At 39.2% G+C, this 16,690-nt stretch overlaps 1 protein-coding gene across 2 annotated transcripts in view; it reads right to left on the bottom strand.

The window, feature by feature from the left end:
* Nucleotides 1-4,757: 4,757 nt before the first annotated feature.
* FAM199X (family with sequence similarity 199, X-linked) overlaps nt 4,758-16,690 on the bottom strand; it is a 36,164-nt gene continuing 24,231 nt past the window's right edge. The window contains exons 1-6 of one of the 2 annotated variants that reach the window (XM_068697612.1): nt 16,404-16,677; nt 13,833-14,052; nt 11,940-12,089; nt 11,444-11,605; nt 10,323-10,583; nt 4,758-9,374 (exon numbers count right to left, since the gene is read on the bottom strand). In XM_068697612.1, the coding sequence (XP_068553713.1) occupies nt 9,204-9,374; nt 10,323-10,583; nt 11,444-11,605; nt 11,940-12,089; nt 13,833-14,052; nt 16,404-16,591 (1,152 nt within the window). In that variant the 5' untranslated portion in view covers nt 16,592-16,677 and the 3' untranslated portion in view covers nt 4,758-9,203. Of the gene's footprint in view, nt 9,375-10,322; nt 10,584-11,443; nt 11,606-11,939; nt 12,090-13,832; nt 14,053-16,403; nt 16,678-16,690 lie in introns of those variants that run through there. The other variant, XM_068697613.1, reaches the window with a different exon arrangement.

Genomic DNA, 16,690 nt, shown 5'->3' with positions numbered 1-16,690 from the left:
TGATCATAGATGAGTCACTAAGTAAAATGATTAATCACAAATCAATGTTACTAGGCTCATTTAGAGATGATTCTCCCTTTGCAAAGCAGGTAGAAGCTCTAAATTTATAGGCTAATGCGTTTATTCTAGCTGTAGCACTCTCGTTATTGGTCTTAAGCATCAGCGTCTGCAGGAAATTTGTGCGCAATTAAGCTAAAGTGATGACCTCCTTATACACATTTTGGCACTTTTTTATCTGATAGTGTATTGTGCAAATATATAAATGAATTGAAGCATTACATAGAAATTACAGCTAATGCAACGCTAAGAAAAATAGACATATTCCAGAATTTTAATACATATGCCAATAAGGTATCTAGACCATAAATTACACTCGTTTTTATCAGTCTGCAAATGGGTTTATCAGTCCACAAATGGGTTTGTACTGAGATTTTAGACTGCTTCATTTTCAGTTGGCTAACGTTTGTAACTTCTATAAACAATTTTATGATCTAAATTGTTTCAGGAGGAAGTGCATGGATTTTTTGAGCAACACGCTTGTAAGTCACACGTACACTGAATACTTTCTATTGGGTAAATAAATTCACCTTATTAACTATTAAACAGGAAAAAAATATATTCTTTAAAATTTCCTGAAGACTTGCTAGCCCCTTGGCACTTTTTCTTCATCTTGAATTGAACAAAATTAAACACCTGGATACACTCACACATGTGTCAGTCTGCACACCAAATTTGTCAATATAAATTGTTTCTGGAGTGATCATTTCCAACCTACAATGGTAACTTCTGAGGCAAGAGATTGTGGTGCAACCTCTGACATGATAGGACCTGGAACTCCATACTACCAGACAGGAACCAATTCAAAGCAGAGCTGGATGAGTATCAAATACAATTTAAAGAGCATTAAAGAAATACATGACAATTTGATCAAATGTAGTGATCAGTTTTGCTCTCAGAAGGGAATCACTAAGTGGACAGACATCGATAGTTGTGACTACATGGTTAAATTATATAGTCAAGCACTGTAATTCACAAGTTTTTGAAGCTACCTAATACACAAACACTTTTTGCTCTGATCAGCAATACTTGTAATACTAGGAACCATATAGTCATCTAGACCCAAGCTGCTCCATGTTTTAGGAAGACAGAGAGGAGATGCCAAGCAGAACCATCCAAGAGTTGTGAGGTCCTAAACCTATAGAAATTGCCAAGCAGCTAGTGCTGTTCTTGCCAGAAATTCCCAGCCAGTGAACAGAGCACCGTGCTCTGGCTTAGGGAAGAGGTTGAGTACAAGATCCTCGGACACGCACAAAATGGTCCTGCACATGGAACATGTATTGCTCAAAGAATACACCTGTCAGTAACAGTCCTTGCTTACAGAGAACGCTCCTTGGGGTAGTAATTAATACATTACACCTTTAGGTATCTCTTGAATGCAGGAGACATCAAATCTATAAAGTGATCTAAACTATGGCCAACAGAAGTTGTCTGCTCATGCAAGTTAACCAGCTGTTGAAAGGAACTTGTGTCAGTTCTTCCTTTGCTCCTGCTCTACACAAACAGGAACAGAGGGTGAAACAAAACCCCGTGACTAATCAATTTCTACTCTGAACAAAGAAAGGAGGGACTAAATCAACAGCCTTTTAACTACCTAAGAATGGAAACAAACACCAAGAAATTAGAATTACCTAAATAACTAGGGTCTGTGATGAATTCAAGCATCTTTTCAGTAACTCCCATGCAGTCTTCATGACTGCCATGCTGTGCTTGCTATTTATTATTTTCAGGAAGTATAGGCAGGAACTAGGTGACAGGAAAAAACAGACAGCTATATAGACGTTAAGAGCTATATGTCATACTTCAAAAAGCTCTTTACTCTGCAATCATCATCCTTTCAAGATTAGTTGGGCACGTTTTCACTGAGGAAGATATTCTAGAATGAGTGAAACGAGCCCGAGAAGGAAGCCTTCATAGTAGCAACATTACTAACAGGATCCTTCAGATACAGATGAAGTGCTACTTGGAACCTGGCACTTCAGCTTTCAGATCATTTACCCTGTAATTGTCCCCATGTGCAAGCCATCTATAAGGAGTGAATAAAGCAACACGTTCACAAGAAACCTTACATTGTGGTCAAGGTGGAAATAACAACCCTTCAGATCAGCTCCCCGTTTTCAAAGGAAAAGTGCATGTGAGCAGCAATCCACACCGACTGTCCCCCAGCAGAAGCAGCAAACTGCTGCTAGACATGAGGCAGCGTGGCTTTTGAAGATATACTGGTACAAGGCAGCTTATTAAAGGCATTAAACACAGACAACAACATTTAACCAACTGATACCATCAGAGGCATCCCTTCTTGCAAGGCCGTGCTGTAGCAATGAGGACAAAGAGCAGTGCTTACCAGTGCTGTAGGTTTGGGATGTCACCAGTAGTAGGACAGCGACATCAGTCCTCAGCACAGTGATAACATCACAGCTGAGGATGTTGAGATGGCAAATGCTGCTGGCTCACGGGATTGGCATGTTGCTGCCATTTCTGAGTGCTGTGACAAACACTCAGAACTGAGAAGATGCTGTGTTTCCTCACGGGAGCACAGCTGACACGGGGACCAGACAGACTGCTTACCGCAAGCAGCCTCATGTTGCCCACAACCAGTGTGGCTAGTGTGCCCAAGGCCTGACCACAGCAGATTCCCAGCTCTACGTGAGGTCTCTCTCCACTAGAGTAACATGAGAATAAATACTCAGCTACAAGATTCATAACCCACACTAAAGAAGCCTGAATGTGAAACAAATCAGGAAGTTTAAAGCAGTAATGCAGTATGCATACAAAAATTAACACTGAATAGGGATACACTTCCATCTTTCAATCGCAGTAAGCAGCACCAGGCAGGAAACAGCATCTGTTTCTCTAGTCACTGGTAATTTTTTTTATTATAAAACTCTTAACAGACACATTCCTCCTACAAAAAGAAAAAAAAAAAAAGCATAAGAAGTGAATCCTCCTAAAAACCGTTAACAGGACAATAAAGAAACAAGTATTTGTAGCAAAACAAAGCTGGCAGCTATAGTCTCAAAGGCAAGTACAGTGCTCCCTCTAGTGGAAATACACACGGGTGAGTTGGTGATCGTTTCAAATCACGTTGGTAAACTAGATAAGACCTCAGGGAAGCCAATTACAACCGCTAGTGTACTAGGAAATGTTTGAATAAAGTTGAATAAAGCATAAAACACTCAGGTCAGTAGTAAAAAGGCTGAGGACAGCAAGATCATATCCAATACCATCTTTCAATTTAAATAAATACATAAACTTCCTTTACTATTTTGCTGAAGTGGAAATTTTGGTTCAGTTTGTGCCTAAATAGGACTTGCCAACAAGTGAGACTCTCTCCTGGCAGTCAGACTTGCTACACAAGAAGGATAAATGAAGAAATGTGTACACGCTGATGAGAGTTCCATAATGTGCCCTGTTTAGTTGTGACCACGACCTTGCTTGAGAGTCAAGCCAGGAGATACCATTACTTCGCCAACAGCTGCATGGCTCAGTGGTGAACTGCTGCAAAGGGCTTTCCTCTGAAAGTTCAGGAGAACACAGCACAGCAGCGTGGTGGGACCCTGCAGTTCAGAAAACACAAGCAACAGCTTCTGTACAGCTTCTAGGTGTCACACACACACTGGTAAATCCTTAGTACTAGAGACCACCACAGAGGGTCAAGGACCTTGGCAACATCTCTGTTTATTTTGTTGCAGAAGACTTTGCACTGTTCCTCGCCTTTGGGTGAAAGCAGACTAAAAACGCAAGCAGGTTGTTGAGTAAAGGCAAAGCATCACAAGAGGAATAGCTCCTGCAGTTGTACTCTGCAGCCTCCCAGCCACACACTCCACAATTAGAGGTCTCCGACCATTTGACAAGACTTGCCATGGTGTGCAACGTTTCTGCCCCCATCTACCCTCCCCTGTCCCTCGATGTGTACGGAAACAGGCTGGAATAGTAATGGTTGGTGAATTTTAACTTGCTTAGGTGATGAAACTTGTAGCCCTAGCTGGGATGAACAAGGCAGTTTATAACCCTGAGGCACTGCAGGAAGCCTTCTGAACTTTCAAGGAAAACATCCTTGTGCAGTAAGAGATCTTACTGCATTTTCAGGGTTTTTCTGCTTGGTTCCAGGTAGGAAACAAGATTTTTCATAACATTACACTTGAAACTTCAGTGTTGCAGAGGATTTGAGAACTGGATTTACAATACAGTGACACAAAGGCATCTGCATGATGAATTACAAGAGCATAGTTGGTTATAAGTTTTAAAAAAATCCCATCAGGGATATTTAAATATTACAGGACAGGTGTTGGCTTGATGACTACAGACAGTGAGGATGACAGCAGAAGAAAATCCAGTTATTGCCGACAAAAAAAGTCATCAGACTTCCTACGTCCAGGCCCACAGATACATAATATACAGCATATACGTATACTAAAGATGAAAAATCCTTTGGCACATAAATCAATGACAGAGGACAGTTTTCAGTACAAGATCTTGGATTATATCATTTGTGTTTTTTTTTTTCTTAAGAAACAATTCTGATCAGGTTGTACGGGTAACAAACTACAGTAGTTAAGGAGGGACTGGTTTGCTTGCTGTCACAAAGAACAGAAAATGCGTGCTACATGAACTCGTACTTTATGCCTGCCTGGTGTATATAAGCCCTATATATGAATAACCCTGCTCTGAACAAGATACCACAGTTTCATGAGACTATCTTTGCTATGTCATCAGTTTTAATTCCAACCTGTATTCCAATATGCACATGACTATTTTCAAATACAATGAAAACTTGATGTAAACAGCATCAGTCACCAGCATGGCAGCTATTGGTAAATCCTTCACAATTTCAGAAAAAATCTCTATAAACATTGTGGAAAGCAGATACAGAATGTACATAGGACAGTTTTCTATACAAAAGTGCATTTTAGCCATACAATTAGTGGAGAACCTGGAAAAAAAAATCAATGTAAGCAGTACCATATATTCTAATCTACACCCTCCACCCCCCAAAGAAAACCAAAACATCAAAAAAAAACAAACACAAACCAAAACAAAAAACAAACAAAACCCACCATTTTCTCCTTGCTTTGGTTATGAACTATATTCAAGCTTCAACATATATTTTTTAATTGCGGAATTTATTTGTAATTTGGAAATATTTTAAAGTTAGCCAGATGAGAGAGAATGCAAGTACGATTATCAGAGTTAATAATAAAAATAGACAAACTTTGAATACTACTAACATTTGCACTTGGTAGATTAATAAGTTAATTTTGCAATCCTTAAATGGAAAATTGCATGTCAACCAGGTCCTTTCTATGCCCAAGAACCACAAGACCCATAAGCTCAAGAACTTTAAACCAATAAATCTAACAACATTGGCCATGAAAAGCTGGCTTATAAGAATGAGTTTCAGTTTCAAGAGCCACCCAAACAGTCAAAATTATTAATATTTATAGACCAATGCATCAACTGATTTCAAAGTTCAAAGAGTGTTAAGAGAAAAGAAATGGCTTTAAGCCACTCAGCATAGATGAACAGTAAATATTGCCATTTTATTTGCTTCTACATCTTATATGCACTCTGATGTAAATGCATATGAATGAATTCAAACTTTTTATCCCCCTCCCCCCCCCAAGAATGTTCTTCACAGGTTTCAAACCACAATATGAGAACTAAAAGTTAAGCCCAGGAAAGCTTTGCAAAGACTTTTTGCTCTTCTTAGTAAGCACCCCATACAGAGCATACCATAACCATCCTTTAATCAGTTTCCCAGTTAAAGAAAAATAGTTTATCTTAACAGAGACAAAGGGTAACACCAGATACACACAAATTAGACAGGTTGTCAGGCAGCTAGCTCTCTTCCTCTTATTTAAAATCATATTAGAAAAGAATGTTCTCTATTGTTTACAGTCCTATTGCAATCAGACTTTCAGTGCTCCTTCTAAGCCTTTTTAGAGAAAAAGTTACCATGGAAGCAAATCAGTAATGTTACAGAGTGTAAACTGATTACATTCGTGTTACAGGGGGTACAAAGCACCTAGATATACAGCTTCAGTACCATGGAGCCATACAACTACTAGCTTTTTCCCATGTGTCTCTACTTTGCTTTTAAGCTTAACATTTTACAACAATTAATAAATAGAGATCTGATTTTTTTTTTTTTGAAAAAAAGCAATACAAAGAATGCTGAATTTTAGCAGTCTGTTGCTGTTTTGTAGCTATCTGAACCCAACAGGCTGTAGCCTCCTGTAAAACAAAATAGCAGCCACTATGGCTTGAACCTTGTCTTGCTGATCAAAGTGTAACTAAAATTCCAACTAACTAATGCCACAGGCATCCAATACAAATTTTAAACATACAGCATATTGCAAGAAAAGATCAGAATATGGTAAAAACACTTCCCACTCCTCCTCAAAATGAGGGTACCATTAGAACTAAGAAGGATATGAAAGAGGAAAAAAAAGAGAGCATGTAGAAGTATGGGACAAAGTTTGGATCCCAAACCTATTTCAGGTCTGATTCTCTGAGATGCCAAGTACTTAGCAAAGAGGAAATTCAGGTAACCAAGAAGTTATTCTACATTCTGATCAGAACATCCACAGTTTCATATTCTTAGGTTAGAAGTGTTCTGAAACTATGAGATTCTAGAGCTATGACTTACTAACCTGGCACCCCTTTAAACTCACACTTTTCTATTCTTTTAACTGTCATACAAGTGACTGAAGTACCCAGCTGGAGATAACTTACCCCAAGCAGCTACTGTGGCACCCAGGAACTTTCCTCCAATACAACAGGTGAGTAATTGAAACCATTTAGTCATTTGGGTAAATTGATACTTACATGCTTACACTAAAATCAAGATGGAAATACTATCCTCCCTCATTTTACAGCCTCTGAAAGCTAGTAGACAGGTACCTCATCAAAATGAGGAAGTCTTCTCTCAACAAGGCCTGAGGAATTTGAACTCTGAAGAGCTACTGAAACAGAATAAAACGACACTTTCATGCTCCACCATGCTGAGGTATTGCACCTTCCTTACAATTCATTTCAGAATTTCAATGCTCTACAATATTAAATGTACATTTTTCTTCAGGAAATAAATATACACATCTCAAAATCACTGTGGAAAATAAAGTTTATACTCAACTGTGACAGTACACACAGTGAAATGTTTCATGAATTCATCCATTACTGCCATAGTAAGTTGCACGAGTGCAACTGCTGCATCCTGAAATTAGCTGAATTGACAGCAATTGATTTTCTTCTCCCATCCATTTAAAAAGCTGCAAATACAAATCAATCTAAATTCTTAATAACTCGTACACAGCTTTGTTTTTAGTATTGTTTCTACAGGAGGAAGAGAGGCGTCAGCCAGCTATAATGCAGTGCAAACAAATACTAACAGATTAGAGTCACTTCTGGTTTGCAGCCAAATGACTGGCAACATGGGGTAGCTAACATTTGAGTTGCAAATGACATTACATAGCTTTTATTAATAGCCAAGCCTGGCTGCAATGAGTGACTGAGTTCACATAGACTAGTTAGACTATGGACATCATTTATTTCTTACTGAAGCCCTTTCAGAAGCCACTGATCAGATATTTTATTGGTTAGTTTATTTTCAGGCTACATGGAATGCCACCTCTGAAGTAAATATACTTCAGCTGTCATGGCAAACAAGTGTGTGCAGGACATGCAAAATGAATGAGTAGTCCCAAACCTCTATATAAAGTGAATCATGCAATTCTGCAGGACTGGGTTATATCCTGCATTTACAGGCACCTGTGACCATACTAAATTGCCAGACACCTTAATTCATGTGATCAAAATTAAAATAGTAAAGCATCAGTGTATTAAGAAAATCACCTTCCTGAACTCGGAAATAGAAAATACTTGAACTCCTCAACTTTCACTGTGAAATTTAGAGCTATCAATTTCATCTCAGGTTGGAGGGAAAGGAGTTTTGTAACACATAGTTCTAAGATAAAGACAGAAGTCACTTTACAGATTGTCATGATTAGGAAACAGGTTAAAACAACTACTTTTACCTCCCTACCTGAAAAAAGAAAAAAAAAAAACACATAATTTTACCTCATTTTCTCAGCAAGAGATACTTCAAAAGCAGATAGACAATAAAAGCAGGATTATGAAGCACGTTAATAATTGTGCAACAACCTGCATGGAAGACCCATCCTTAGTTGGGTGGTAAACGAGTAAACATAATTGTATGACACAGCTGCATTAAGTTCTCTTGCCTTTTAGATAAAATTCCAGGGGGGGGGAAAAAGCCACCAAAGTTGTGTGCCACTTGTTTCCACTTCTGTTTCCAGTAGCGTTTTCAGCTATTTTAAAGTGTCCTAGACAACGTTACTGAAGATTAATGTACTGTTAATGCATAATGATGTTTCCTTTCAATCTCTTTATAGCAATACTAGGGATGTACTAGTCAACCGTTATTAATGATCAGACTAAGAGATATTGAGCAGCAAAATAACTTTTTAAAGACTAAGTTTGCAATTTTTGTTTTCATTTTTGACTCTAAATGTTTTCTAAATAACTGTATCATTAAGTATTATTTGTGTACATACATTTTTTGCATTAGAAGTCCTGCTTCTTGCTTTCTATGCCGTTTGAGTTAAATCAAAACTTCTAGAAATCAGATTTATCACAGTATTTTGATTCTGTATGATCCAAGAGAAAGACTGAAGAAAGCCTTATAGAATTATTTTTTTCCTCATGCTAAACAATCTTTCTAACAAGAAAGGAAGAGACGAAGCAAGCTAAGCATAATATTAATCTCTAACTAGGCAAAAACAGAAAAAAAGCTGAAGCACAATACTGCATACTTAGTGTCATCCAAAAGCATCCCTAGACTTACGTCTTGCAAGTAGCATGTTAGCCAAATTCAATTTTCCTTAAAAAGAATTTATCTATTCAGCAGCTTTTCAGAAGTCAATTACGTTTCTGAAGTCTCAGTTGCAAAATTAGTCTCAAAAAGCTGAAGTTACTCAATTCTTAGAATGTCTTACCAAAATTATACTGGAGAAAAGATCTGGTTTATATTGTTAACACTAATCAAAATTTGGTCAAGAAATATATGTAAACAATAAGAATAATACATTTAAGGCTTAGAAAGAACACTGATAAATTCACCCCTGTCACATTAAAACATCCACATCTCCTTCATGGTCCTCCTCAGTCACTTTTAAAGAGAGCACTTCTTCATTAAGAAATAATCCACTCAGTCTTTCCTTACGAGCTTGTCTTTGTTCTTTGAGCTGTCTCTTGCGTAAGGCCTTTTGCTGTAGTTTCCGTTGCTTGGAACGTTTCTGCCAAAATTGAGAAAACAGACATAAGTTTTTGTTCAGTATGTTAGAAGCCACCTTTAAAGTTGACAAATACGTTAACCTCTAAATTAAGGTTTGTTCTGAAAAATAACTAAAACGAATTCTGAGGTAGCGCAAACATCATCCAAAATCAAATTTATTATTTAAATAAATGCCTGTTATAGCTTGATTTTTTTTTTTTTTTTTTTAAGATTAGTACACATATTCTTTATCGGGACTGTTTACCGTGTCTCAATTATGTGGCACATCATCACCCTATGACATTGCACAGCTGAGTCTTTGATCAGAAGAGTCTCTATTACAGTGGAAAAGTTAGTCTTCAAATAGCAAACAGAACCGAAGTCCAACCTGACACGTTGAAGAGCAAGCAGGAACTGCTCTTCTCCTCCACACCTGAAACTGGAATTATGGAAACGGGACAAGTGCCACAGTATTACTTTAATTGAAACGTACTTCAGTAGGTCACTCCTCACAAAGTAATCTCATGAGACATGTCAGAAGAATAAACTGAAGATCCATGAAGCCTACATAAACAAAACTGTCTTTACTATCCAGAAATTATGGCAAGATTAGGTTGATCAATGTTGAAAAAAATGGTATGTAATGTAGAACGGTGTGCTTGTTCAAAGGATGAAGTTCGATGTATAATCCCTTATTCAGCCCCCACTCACCTTATTCAAACAAAAGTAATCAGAAGATCTACTACATACAAACATCAGGCTTTAACTTGGAGGAGAAACGGTAAGAGTACAAGTTTAAATTCATTATGGTCATGCCAGAGGAAAGACAGCATTGATTTAGCTAGATGACTTCAGCGAATCCACAGTTACTAACTAGGCTCCTTCAACACAAACATCCCAGTTCAGATCATATAAGCAACCGTAACAAGTTATACAGCTTAATACACATGTACATAACTAGAAACTTTACTTTTGAATCCCGGATTCTTTCTGCAGCACTTGTGGACAAATTACTATCACTGTGTGCTCGACTCATGTTGGCACTTGAGTTTGACGCGGAGTTAGCAACACTAGAACCACTGCTGCTTGCTGAGCTGACCATGCTGGCACTACTGCTGCTGGCACTGGCACCGCTCACACCACTGGTACTTGCACAACTGTAGCTACTCCTCTTCCAGTTTTCCCTTGCAGATCGTTGACGAGGTCCATGTTCCTTAATATAGTTTCTCACCTTCAAAACAGAGGCAATGGAATTACTAAAGCCTAACACTGGACCGAGATACTCCTTTGCATGGTAAAGAAACACAATTTTCCTATTACTAATGATGAACTTACTGGATCAGTTCAGCTAAGTCTTTTAAACCATTTTGCTGTTTGCTGCTTAAATACCACGCCACCTCACAGTCATCAAATGAACTAACTTTGCCAAGAGCTAAGTTAATACTAACTTCATTGCGCAAGGAAGAAAACTAAGTAACAAGTTTTTGTTTCCCACCACCACCTCCTGCCCAACCCCACATATTTCAACTAAGTTGCAATAACAACACAAGAACAGAAATACCAGCCAATGCCACCTAAATTATTAAAACACGTTTATTTTGCTATAAACACCCACACAAAGTTGGTGTGAGAAGAGTTGTACTTCAGTGATACCTGTAAAATGTTTGAAATACGAAATAGTCTGAGTCCATAAGAACAGTGACCGTCTACCCTTTTAAATTATGCTTAGTTTATGTTCAGTTAGCAAATTAATATCCTCGATCAGTTGACAGTCATGAAATGGAAACTTTGTCTTAAGAAGTACCAGTCCCACAACATGAATCATTACATACATGCCAGCATTTCAGAAGTGTTTGCTAGACTTCTAATATGTACTGAGATTATAAAATCAAAGGGTCTTTCTTGTAAGTTTAATACGTGCAATATGCTTTTGAACACTAGAGCATATTATTGTGAAGGAGGAAACTAGGAGTATTTCCTTGTATATAATAACTATGTAGAAAAATTGATCACCACTAACATTTTGCAAGACACACCAGATGCTGGAGGTCTTTAAAAAACCCAAAGGCAAATATACAAACCTTAACTCACCTGTTTCAGTTTTTCATCTGTGAGACAGTTCAGTTCAATAATGAATTCACTATCTGTAGGTGAGATCTGTGCAGTAGGATCAATAATTTTAATAATGTCAAGTTGCTCTCGAAGGCCCATCTCCGTGCTGACTTTGCGACTCAAATATTCAATATATTCAACCTAGAACCCAAAGATAAGCAGGTCATTTAAAACTATTACTGACTCTAAAAGAACTAGAAAAAAAAAGGACTGACAGAATAAATCACTCAAATATCCCACTTCCTATGATTCTTGCATCTCTGAGTATCCTCAAAAACAAACAAGAAGAAAACTTGAATGAATGTTAAACTGTCTACTATAGATGCAAAAGACAAGATTTAATTTCAAAAATCAAACAGTACTGCATATGGTTGCATTTACACCTAGAGAAACCAGTATATCTTTTAAGATGCAGCACTAATTAAAGTTGTTCTTATAAAGATAACTGTTAGATACAGAAGAAAGTCAATTTCACCTGCTCATCGTTTGTCATTGCACTCCATGGAAGTTCATCAAGATTCCTATGCTTGTTTTTCTTCTTCGGAAGCAGACACGGAGAGCTTGGAATACTAGGTATAACATCAGAAAGTACATCGCTCCCACTTGTAATATCACTGCCAGGCAACTTGTAATAAGCGAGAGAAAGAACAAAGCCTTAGAATACCGTAGGCACATTTAAAGTCATTTCAACACTATTAACAAATTCAAAACATGCTTTCAAATTAGCAAAGCACTGCTTATCTATATACTCTAACTATTTCCTAATAAGTGTTCAAAACCCTGCAGTACTTGTTTTAATCTTCCAACAAACTGCAAATGTAGCAAATCACACTCAAACCTCTTAAAAAAAATACATTTAAAGAAACAGCAGTAGGACGTGGCATTTCACTCCTTTCCTTCTCCATCAGTGAAAATTGTTCATGGTATTCTAAAGCTAAAGCTAAACCTAAACCTCCCATGCTTGAGCACAATTTTAGTTTAAGAAAGATAATTTCAGAGTAGTTCTGTAATTTATATTACACCCCATAATTACATAATACAATTGAAATAAAATATTAAAATTGCTGTCATTTTCTTGGAAGCAACTGCAGAACTTTAGCTAACTTCATTTGTACAACTGACATGTAATTTCTGAATGCACTTCCAGTTAAAGTGTGACAGTTGGATTACTCATGCTCAGATTCTGCCAGATAACACTGTAAAAAGCAACAAATAGCTTTCAAAAATTCTACAAGTTGAATCAAGTACGTCTCCTAAGAAATACTTGTTTAAAAAGCTAGTTACTAATCAAACATGCTGTCAGCTAACTAAGATGTGGGAAATTGCTTCTTCTCACAATAATCCCCCAGTTTATCAGGCAATTAAAATTTCACAACTCAGCGAAGCACTGGGATCCAATCCGAGCTGCTCCTACAGGCTGCATTATACAAATGCACTTGTAACTTCAAGGAGTACATACAGAGATTATCAGTTAGAATAAAACTGTAAGAAATTCAGAACATACTCTGTCCATGTTTTCTTAAGTTTATTTGTATCTTACAGAACAGAGTTTGTGCTTTCTGGAAATCTGTATTCTTGGTCCTTATGTTGCATTTATAAGGCTCTGTATATGCTTAGACTAAGCTTTATGACAACATTTGAAAGTAGTCTTCAGTATATTCTGATGCACGTTTCCTATTTCAAACTCACATGCATGTTAAAAGTTGATATAAGTCTATAAAATAAAAAGAGTTAAGTCTATAATGTGTAAGAACAAATGCTTATCGTTAGAAGACAACTAAAGAAAGTAGTAAGACACATGGCGATGCCTGACTAGGACCGCACCCTACACAGATTAGAACAAAAGCAGTATATGATTCATCTTCACACTTTTCCCATCCAGGTAAGACAAAGCGAGCTCTGTACTCTTCCCAACACAAAAAAAAAAAAAAAAAAAAAGGAAATAGGCTATAGCAAGAGCTTCTACACTTTATCTGTCAGTTCCATTTTTTTGCAGAAGACTTAATATGACCAAATCACCAGCAGACATCTATAGCCAGATTTCATCAGCACGGCAGATCCTCAAGACATAGGAGCTAAGCTCACAGCTACAAGATACACGATGACTTTGAGAACCAAGCAAGCATAATATGTAACCACTCCTCTTGGAGGAGCCAACCTTCAGACTCTCCTCCAGACCACATACTCCAGAATAAAATGGAACAAAACGTTTTCGTTATTACTGAAGATTTGGATATCTGTACTTAAGTTCAGGAGTTAAAGAATATTAAAAAAAAAAAAAAAAAAAACAGCAGAGGATTTTTCTATTAAAGATAAACCCAGGACTTAGGCTATATAAAACTTTACATTTACAGTGGAACTAGTTTACCTGCCATTCAAACTCGCTGTCTGACCAATCCCAATATGTGCTGATAGAGGAAGAGACATCACTGCAGACGCTGCCCTCAGGGAACAAATCAAAAGAGGTGAACTCCTGGTCATCCAACAGAGAATAACAGTCATCTTGGTCGCCAACTGAAACCGAAGAGAACAGCTCCTCACTGCACTCTGAGCTGGCCACACTGGTTCCACAAGAAGTCAAGTTCCACCTGTAAAACAAGACAAAATAAATAGAAAGTAGAAAATGTATTGTCGTTGTGTGTCCTGAAAAACGCTTAGGTTTTTTAAGCCTCAAAAAATCATCTCCACTTTGCTTGTCAGTAACAATACACTGAAGATATTATTCAAATGGAAGTATTATGTTTTTAAGTATTTTTAAAAGGCAAACAATACCAAACTGAATTCAACATTAAAAATGGCAAGGCAAAAATCCATACACAGCGCATTTATACCTTTAATATAACGTATTAACACTTTCCATCCCAGAGTGATGACACCTATAGTGCATGCATTTTTGCTTTTTTCTTCTTTAAATACACTAAACTAGAAGATAATTTCATATAACTGCCATATAAATTGAAATAACCAAAACCAAGGATTAGATCAATTGGACTTCAGAATAACAAAGTATTTCCTAATCTGCATTCCAAACAGGAGTCAAAGCAATTCTAGGATGATGAACCCACGCAAAACTAATACTTAATAGGGAAACACAACACGGATATACTCAAGGCCCCATTATTCACTGCTTTCAGCTCTGAATACCAAAAATATCAGACATGCTGTTGAAATGACAGTACAAGGTGGGAACCTGACCTGTGTGAAAATGCTGTTATGCTAAAACTCAACACCTTTTTTCCCCTTATAATTTCATTTTAAAAGCCAGTTACTGCTGTTGCTAAAGTAAAACAACTGAGGACTCAGATTTCACAGAACAGGTTTTCTAAGAGTAAGCCAAAATTTAACAAGCTCATGCAACCAGTCTTGCTATCTGGATTTATTTTACATGTTGGTGAAAACTAGGTCGAGACAACTATGAGTCAGCACAGCACTGCAATACGGCCCAAACAATTTGAAAAGAGCTTCCAAAACCCACCACACAAACCCAGGCACTGAACTCCCGTTCCATCAGTCTATCCACTTCAATCTGGCTGACTAAAAAAACGTTCCTCTATCCAACTGCAAGGGCTGAGCAGTGCCATCAATGAGAAAGGCAGGTCCTCACCATCGTTATTTAGCTGCACACCTGGCTGGCTGTTTGTGATGGACTCACTCCCTCATCTATCTGGCCAGCAGTGAATTTATCCAATTTAAAGACTCCTCAGAAGCTTTTCTCTTAGCAGATTTACAAGGTTCTGTTCTCCCTTACCGCACCCCTTATCTGTGTGCTCTTTTAGTAGCACAGACTTCTTTCTGCGGGCAGGGCAGTCAGTCAGTATACAGAATACAAGAGGTGACACAGCATGATTCTGAGCATTACTCCAGTTCCAATATTCATGAAGTATTGACAAAAGGATAGGTACAGCAGACAAAGCTTCCAGACATCTCAAAACATGGGGTGAGGTTCAGACTCCATCACCAACCGCGTGCAGATACGCCAGGTTCGTAGCACTGCTGCAGCTGGAGGCAGTCAGCCCTCTCCTCACACAGCCTTGCTGGGATGAACTGGGTTAGGAAGAGGAGGGAACTGCATTACAGTTACTTGCGACTTTAAAAAAATGAAAGCTTTTGTGAGCACCACAGACTGTGCTGTGCGTCTGCAACAGCTAAATCTGTGTGAGGCTGGGCATGGGTGCCCAAGAAAATGAAATGCCCTCCTGAGGTGCCTTCAGTACCTGGGTTTGTGAGATGAGCAAGCCTGAAGAAAACACTCAGAATGCGAAGACAGCATGAAGGGAATTATACAAGACAAAGGTGTGATCCTCCCCACATTTGCATTTAATCAGTCTTACAGACACGCTACAAATACCAAGCATTTTACTTTGCCCGCCACTATCGGGTCTCAGGATATTTGTACTGTGCTTGATCAATGCTTCTCACGTCGAACCACTTAACCTACAGTTCAGGGCACTGGAGAACACTTTTGAAGCGTAATTTCTGTCATTTCACACAAATTCCGTTGAGAGACTGCCTCATTACTCTCCGTCACGGTGCAGCAGGAACACCAGTAACCAGCAGAAGTATTTTGCAACTGTGGGACAGGAACTAACCCCACACGTACACGTGCTGAAGGCTGAGGCCTCGCACTGCTCTCATAAGGCTATGGCTGTACCCAGGCTGGGCTGTGTGCGTGTACGGAAGGCGAGGCAGGACCCTTGGCAAGCAGGCCTGGTTGCTTTGCATTTTACAAGCGCAGCCGGCATTTCTCCGCAGAGCCGCACCGGCATTTTCCTTGCAGGCCTTCCCCACAAATTACAGCCCGTCGCTTTTTTCCCTAATTAGCAGCAGGGGACCCAAAGGCTCCCGCGGGAGCCGCCGCAGTCCCAGGCCGCCCGCCTCAGCGCAGCCCCCGGCGGCTCGCCGGGTGCCCCCCACCCCCGGGCCGCCCCCCGCCGCCGACCTGTTGGAGTGGAAGCGGCGCAGCGGGTCGGTGCGGTGGCAGGACGAGAGCTGGCAGCCGAAGTCGCTGACGTCCAGGCAGCCCTCCTCGCTCAGGCTCCAGCTGCCGCCGCGCGGCGGGTGCTGGTGCGAGAGGAGCGGGCACGGCTCGTCGGGGGCCAGGAACTTCTCGTACGGCTCCTCGGTCATGGCGGCGGCGGCAGGGGGGGAAGGAGCGGCGCGATCGCCTCACGCTGCGAGCGGCCGAGCCGCAGGCGCCGCCATGGAGGGAGCGGGGCGGGAGGCGCC

This window comes from Anas acuta, chromosome 13, assembly GCF_963932015.1.
Source record: "Anas acuta chromosome 13, bAnaAcu1.1, whole genome shotgun sequence".
Taxonomy (NCBI): domain Eukaryota; kingdom Metazoa; phylum Chordata; class Aves; order Anseriformes; family Anatidae; genus Anas; species Anas acuta.
This window is presented reverse-complemented; position numbering and strand designations above follow the sequence as displayed.